This window comes from Elephas maximus, chromosome 1, assembly GCF_024166365.1.
Source record: "Elephas maximus indicus isolate mEleMax1 chromosome 1, mEleMax1 primary haplotype, whole genome shotgun sequence".
In the NCBI taxonomy this organism is placed as follows: domain Eukaryota; kingdom Metazoa; phylum Chordata; class Mammalia; order Proboscidea; family Elephantidae; genus Elephas; species Elephas maximus.
In genome coordinates this window covers 2,716,208-2,724,106 of record NC_064819.1, presented here as the reverse complement: position 1 = coordinate 2,724,106, position 7,899 = coordinate 2,716,208, and the positions used below count along the sequence as shown (strand labels likewise).

The 7,899-nt window shown below is 40.2% G+C and overlaps 1 protein-coding gene across 1 annotated transcript in view; it reads right to left on the bottom strand.

Annotated features, from left to right (window-relative positions):
• Positions 1 to 2,606: 2,606 nt before the first annotated feature.
• The window catches only part of ATP6V1A (ATPase H+ transporting V1 subunit A), a 71,245-nt gene continuing 65,952 nt past the window's right edge, over positions 2,607 to 7,899 (bottom strand). The window contains exons 14-15 of the mRNA XM_049876766.1: positions 6,761 to 6,932; positions 2,607 to 4,725 (exon numbers count right to left, since the gene is read on the bottom strand). Of these exons, the coding sequence (XP_049732723.1) occupies positions 4,633 to 4,725; positions 6,761 to 6,932 (265 nt within the window). The 3' untranslated portion in view covers positions 2,607 to 4,632. The remainder of the gene's footprint in view (positions 4,726 to 6,760; positions 6,933 to 7,899) is intronic.

Below are 7,899 nucleotides of genomic sequence, written 5' to 3'. Positions count from 1 at the left end.
GTGGGCTCAAACTGCCAACCTTTAGGTTAGTAGTTAAGTACAAACCATTTGCACTGGGGAGGGAAAGAGGGATGAAATTGGGGAGGGACACACAGAGGGCTTCTAAGTTACTTGAATGTTCTACTTCTTAATCTGAGTGATGGGTACATGTTTGTTATTCTTTAACCTGTCCATGTATATATGTATTTTGTGTGCACTGTACATTTCAAATAATTTACATTTCACAAGAATTTTTAATTTAAAAACTTTTAATTTAAAAAATTAACAAAGTAATTATCTTTTTATTCAAATGTTACTTATTGAATGCTGGATTGACAGAAAGATGCTGGTTTTGATTTTGATAGTGTCTGTAAGATGAAAGTGATTGGAATATTGACAGCCTGAGAGGAAAGAGCCAACAGGGAAAAAGAGATTTAAGATCAGTTGGGTAAAGAGGTAGAGACTGGTAAAAAGTGAAAGGTACAGTAAAATAGTAGTTGGGGTGAAAAGAGAGAAGTGCTAGCTGAGAGAATTCCTAGGTAATTTGTGAAGGGTATTGAGTTTCTAGATCCACTTTTCGTTGGACTGACTTATTTAAATCCATCCTCAGCCAAGTTCTGAAATGAGATGCTTTGTATTAAGTAATGTGGCACTATAACCTGTGGCGTTAAATAAACACACCTCTCACCTCTCTCTCACCTCTGTCCTCTGTACCTTGATGACCCCCACTGAGCTCATCATGTCAACACGGCCATTTAAATAGAAAGGCCTTGCCTTCATGAGTACATAAGCAAATGTTTTCCAGCAGATACGTGATAGTACAACTAAATTCAGAGATTACCAAACATGTTGAGACGATGTTTTCCTTTATACAATACTCCTCCTGGAAATCAGCCAGTTTTAGAAACTACATATTTCATTGAATCTAACAGGCCCCAGGAATATCATTTAGTATAAAACGCTAGGGAGGTCATTACAATTTAGCATAATAATTCATGGGTGTTAACTCTGCCTACTAAAGAACAGAAATCGTGTTGTGATTAAAACCCCGTGACTAAAAATGTTTAGTTTTTTTTGTGTAGCTATGTTTGCTGGAAACGGAGAATATTAATATCCATGACCATTTTGGCTTGGACCATGTAACTGAGCCAAACCAAATCCACTGCTGTGGAGTTCATTTCAACTCATAGCGACCCTATAGGACAGAGTAGGATTGCCCCATATAGTTTCCAAGGAGCACCGGGTGAATTTGAACTTCTGACCTTTTGGTTAGCAGCCATAGGTCTTAACCATTATGCCACCAGGGTTTCCGGACCACGTAACAGTGCATTTAAGAGTAAGCTCAGCCCCTGAAAAACAGCATCTCTATGTGATTCAGATCCCAGAGCAGATGAAAGGCATAGAGGAAAAAGATGTGGACTTGGAATTCTCCGTTCTCTCAAATTGAAGGCTGCAACTTAAAGAAGTTTTCCATAAAAGAAAACGAAGATGCTCAAAATGGGTAAGTATCTTAATGAGGAAAATACTACATTCTTGATATATCACTTGAAGGCCTTCTTTTAGTGAGAACTTTTTAGAACAACAAGCTTCTTTGACCATACTCAACATGACTGGGAAAATAATGGTAATTTTTTCTGCTCAATGAAAATTTCTGTGGAAAAGAAAATGTGGCAGAGGGATTAAATGAGAGGGTGATGTGTCTGACTGGGTTTCTTAGCAGGCTACACCCCATGCCCATACCAGTCGCCTTGCCGTCAGCTCCGACTCATGGCGACCCTATGTGTGTCAGAGCAGAGCTGCACTCCACAGGGTTTTCAACGGCAGATCCTTCAGGAGTAGATTGCCAGCCTTAGTCTTCTGAAGAGCCTCTGGGTGGGCTTAAACCCCCATCCTTTAAAGGTTAGCAGCTGAGCACATTAACCGTTTACACCGCCTAGGGATTCCTTAGAAACAGAGCCTGAGAAAGGGACTCCTGTGAAGCTGGTATCTTGAGGGAGTGCTGCTCAGATGAAACTTACAAGAGAGTGAAGGAAGCAGGTAAAGAAAGAAGTAGAGACCTGATGTGGACGAAACTGAAGCTTATTCTCAGCCGGATGCCACAAGGCTCTGGAGCAAAGACGTCATGGCAGACTTGTCTTATCTTGGAGCAAGAAGGTCGGTCTTTGGTACCTTCAAATTGGCTTGGAGCCACTGAGGGGAGAGGTTGAACTTCCAGGTATTGCCAGGTGTGGCCGCCCCAGCTGGTCAGGACAAGTCTCAGTACACTGTGCTGTCAGGAGCTCTTGGCAGCCAACACTCGGTGGGGGCGGGTGCACCAGTCCAGTAGAGGGGATACGAGCAGGTGACTAAGAGTTGGCTGCAGGTGTATTTCTGAGTGTGTGTGTGTGTGTGTGTTTTATCCTAACCCCCTCACCATTTATTTACTTGCATATTTTGACTCCGGAACTCTATGATAATAGCCATTAATAAATGTTTTTAAAAACTGAATTCTACTATTTAAATACCTTTTATTTAGCATCTAGGTTCATCTTCAAGATCATGCTGAGAACAGTAATAACAGGTCCAAATACAACAAGGTGGTATGTTTTCTAGCAGACCTGGCCACACACACAAAAAGAAAGGCAGTCTTAATTTAAATCCACTTTTTATTCTTTCATAGATTTTAACAATTATACACAACTTTTAACATAAAGATAGTGAAATCTCAAGAATAAGGGAGGCAGTCTATATGACCTCTTCTATTTGTTCCTCAGGATGGAAGGAAATTTTCGAAGGGTACAATGTGTGAGATTTAACACTGGAAAAATACATAGGAAACGTGTTTAACTGGCTCCACTTAGGACCAGGCACAGCACAATAAATACAGAGTTGCATTATCTTTTTAAAAGATTGTTTTCACTGTAACACATTCTTATGAAAGAACTAAGATCAGTGCCCTAATCTGGAATTCTACAACACGGGGTGAAGGGTCACTCACAATGGATATCTGAGCGCAGTCTCCCTAGCATCTTCACACGCACACAGCAACATTCTAAAAAGGAGTGAGAGTCTACACGGCGAATTCAGGATAACAAAAAACAAATTTGGTCAAACTGTCTTCATCGTACCATTCATTACTATTGCAATCCTAGTATGCTGGTCTGAGTTTAAGGTAGGAATAGAAAGTTTCTGAAATCCTTTTAATTTCCACTGGTCAGAGAAGGAGACCACACTGGAAGCAAACTGATGAAGCAGCATCGTTAAGTCTACATGTCAACATGTCACTGCATCATTTTTATCTGCCAATATTCCAAAAGCTTAAAGAAAGTTTCACAGAAGAACACCTTTCCTGAACAGCAGGCCACTGTGAGAACACACAATCTGCAAGGATTTAAAGAAAACCATAGCTGAATTCTCTACTAATTACGTCTTTCCTTCACAGGCCAACAGAAATGTATTACCGAAGCATTTGAATAACAACATACTGTGGCCTAAAATCCTTTAGTTATGCTATTACATTAGAGCATCTGAGACGGTTAGGCTCTCCACACGCTCTCTCCTCTTCCCAAAGAGGAAGCAACGGTACACGAGTCCTATTGGTCAGAAAGGGCTCCTGGGAAACGGCTCTGCAGGGTGCCTTCTTACACAAACACAGACACCATTCTCTTGACACAAATACCTAAAAGACAGGATGAAACGATCTTTTCTTCACATGACACAAATCCTGTTTTGATAATGAGTTTGTTCCGTCACTGTTAACAAGGGAAATCGCTCTGCTGCTGTGGCTACAGATGTTTTGAGAAGTCTTTTCAGCCAGTGGGTGAAGTAGTACATGAAACTATTTTTGTAACCGGTAAACCAGTCAGTTAAAAATTCAACAAACAAACAAGTGACACCTGTCATCATTTTTTGAAAACAGAATGCCACCGTGGCCCCAGGAATCACTACAGCCCAGCTGGCCTGGAAAGGTGCAAGCAGCTTGTAACCACTGCTAAGAATCTTCTCTGTGGCATTTTAATGGCAGTCATGCTGTCACATGGTTCTCGGACGCGTAGGCTTCTAAGATGTCTGAGGAAAAGAAAGGGTGTGATGTGGATCAAGTTTTCAGTGATTGTTTTAAATGTAATTTTAGAAAGAATTTACTAGTAATGTAGTGTAGCAGCCCTTGATACTGAATTTCTCCTAGTGAAATAAAACATGTTTTAACAAGATGATGGTAGACCAAGTTAGACAGTTACTTAGCAGACGCTAAACTGAAAATCACCTCACCATGGAGATACTGAGTCATTCGGCAGAGTGCTTGGTCTTCGTCCTAAACCCATGGCAAATCGAGTACATGCAGTAGTCCTGTTGACAACTCAGTGGAGAAGAGGAAAGGGCAAACCTAGGAAAAGGTTATGTGTGCCACCTGACACGACAGGTTACAGTAGGCAGCCATTGTTCACATATTTAACACATCCACCGCTTTAGATAAAGAACTGGGGAGGCCTTTCAAACACGGAGACAGAGGAATGTTGGTTTTATAGATGACCTACCAAACGAACAGGCAAGCAAATGGTAACACACACGGGCGCTCGTCTCAAAGCTGCACAACAGAGAAGCTGAGGGTTTGAGATGAGAATTTAGGAAAATACACGAGCTTGCTGAGGATAAAGGAGGAAAGAAACCACAGTTCTAATCTTCAAGGCTACGGAATGCGTTCTGCATGTCTTCAAGAAGTTGCGCGTAGTCTGCCTTGATCTTTGCCTCGCCATCTTTCACTGGATCCTGAAAGAAGACAGTGTGGGTTTCAATTTACCTTTGGACGGCAATTTTCAAAACACGTAGCTAACACCCTTAATACAGTCTGAGCACCAGGTTAAGTGAGGTACAGGGAAACCAGAGACAGGAGTAAAAATTATTCTTATTTTCCTTTAAGGCTAGAAATATATGAATGAAGTACTCCTCCAAGCAAAGACAAAGCAAACAAAATCCCAGCTTTCGGTTTTGCCTGCTCAGTGTATCCAATGACCGATGAATTTATACTCAACAACATGCACGGTACTGGAAAGTGACCAGCATCCCGAATTAGACACACCCCACTGCTTGCACACGATACTTGGAAGATACTACTGACGTCTGGTGCTATCACACTGGACCAGGAAGTAAAGTTTGTAAAACAATCTTAAAATGCACCTCATCTAAAATCCTTCTGGAAAGCAATTCAGTAATACGCATGAGAGAGAATGTGTTTAAGCGCTCCGACTCGGTCACTCCACACCTGGGAATTTCTACTAATACGCAAATCTACTACACACTACACACACTAAGTTGTACAAACCAACAACCGGAAATTTCCTAAATGCCTGAGAATAGGAAAATACTACTCTTTAGCTGCAAAATAACTCTGCAGTAGAATATTTAATGCCATAAAAGAAAAAAATACCTGTGATATGTTAACTTGATACAGTGGGTGTGTAAACAAGAAAGATATCACCTCCAATCACATTATCAGAAATCATCACTATCATATTATTATTGGCAATTTTTTCTTACCCTCTTCCTATGACTATATATATATATATTCATAGGAAATTATATATATATACACACACACACATATACATATATATATATAACTGTCCCATAGGGTTTCCAAGGAGCTCCTGGTGGATTTGAACTGCTGACCTTTTGGTTAGCAGCTGTAGCTCTTAACCACTATGCCACCAGGGTTTCCATATAAATATATGTATGTGTGTGTGTGTGTATACACACGGAAACCTTGGTGGCGTGTTGAGTAAGTGCTATATGGCTCCTAACCAAAGGGTTGGCAGTTCGAATCTGCTAGCCACTCCTTGGAAACTCTATGGGGCAGTTCTACTCTGTCCTATAGGGTTGCTATGAGTCAGAATTGACTCGACAGCACTGGGTTTGGTTTTGGTTTGATTTTAGGTCCTTATTGAAAGAAAGATGCTAATGTCTTCATAATATTCTACTTATGGACATGCCATATGTACTGTAGGCTCTGTTCACACCTGTAGGACATTTAGGACATCTAATAAGCAATCTTTACATAAATCCATATAAAAAATCTCTAACTAATTTGCTTGGGTTTTATGTCTTGAAATGAAATGACTGTACCCAAAGGGTGTGAGTATTTTTTAAATTTTTGATACAGTGTCTTTTTGTGCAAGTTTACCGTCAGCCTATAGTATAAACAAACACACTACATATTTTTTTTTTTCAGTGTTACACTACATACACAGAGCATCATTCTCAATAGGTAATTAGTAAATATACCTAGAACGTCAGGACTTAGAAATAATTAAATACAATCCAACTGATCAAATATTTTAAAAAACAATCTTATACGTTTGAGTTTCTGCTGATTTCACAGAAGTGTCTACTTACATCTTGCCTACTTCTAAAAGAATGAGAGGCTACTTAAAAGTAAAACAGTGTGAAATAGGATACTTCAAAGAAGTAAACAGCGCAGACGTCATGTCAGAAGAGCACGGGGGATCGGCGTTAACAGGCACTTGAGGTGAAGTAATTACTTCTTGGCCGCGAACTTAGTTCTCAATTTCCCGGTAGCTAACCCAAAGGGAGTGCACGTCAACATTCATATCAGACGTGACAGACTATAATTTTTCTCATTACAAGTCCTTCTCAGGCATGACTTTAAGGTGTAGCTTGGTTTTACAGAGCCCGAGCAGGAGTGCAAATGATACATTCAAGTTTCACACGCCATGCTGGGGACACAGATGGTCAGACAAAAGAAGCCTGTCTTACTAAAGAACGTCACCACAGAAACAAAACACACCTTGAACTTCATGGAGGAAAGTTTGTAGAGGAGCTCGGCCATGTGCTCGCGGATAATAGCCCATGTGACTTTGTTGTCGCTCTGGGCAGTGGTTTCCACAGCTCTCCGGGCCATGTCATAAAAGGCAATCATGTTGGACAGCATTCCCACTGTCTTGTAGAAGGGGCAGAACCTGAGGGAAATGAAGGTCAAGATAATTCAGGAAAACAAAAGCCTAAGCAGGCTCATACTTTACATAAAACTTCATAAAATATCAAAGAATTTCTTTCTTTCTTCAATACGCAGACTTCCTATATTTATTGGATGATACAGAAGAATTAAAAAGAATACTGGAAAATACTAACAACTACTTTAATTGTAATTTTTAGACACAGAAGTCTCAGTAGATACAATGTATGTATGGAGATGTGTATTCTTTATTTAAAGTGTTAATATTTTTCTCTGTAAAAAACATCAAACAGCATAAACACACTAAAATAACATCCCTACAATCTAATGGCCCTCTGAGGGTTTGTTTTGGTACACTGCAGGTTAAGAAATAACCCAAATGGTAAAATAACTGGGTTGTAAAGACTCCCCCTTGTGCCAGTGAGTTACAGTTTCATTAATTAAAAACAAACAAACAAACAAAAAAACAAACCCATTGCCATGGAGTCAATTCCGACTCATAGTGACCCTATAGGACAGAGTAGAACTGCCCCAGAGAGTTTCCAAGGAGCGCCTGGTAGATTTGAACTGCTGACCCTTTGGTTAGCAGCCATAGGTCTTAACCACTATGCCACCAGGGTTTCCAATTTAATGAATAAGAATGAAAAAAACTGTAATTTCCAAAAGTTAATAGCAGCTTTACCCATAAACCCAAAAACCCACTGCCATCAAGTCATTTCGACTCATAGCAACCCTACGGCATTTAATAACAAAGACACCCGAGCGTATATATTCAACTGGGATCACAGGCGTTCTTACCCAAACGTGTCTGACGCATCTAAACACATCTGCGAACATAATGTAAGGCATAACCCCATCACACCTTCTTCAAAGAGCTTTCCCCTTACTGAGATATTTTTGTGTGCCTGCTTCCTAGAGCTTAATTTCCTGATACAGATGTATGAGCCTTGCCAGTATACTGCCATATTTTC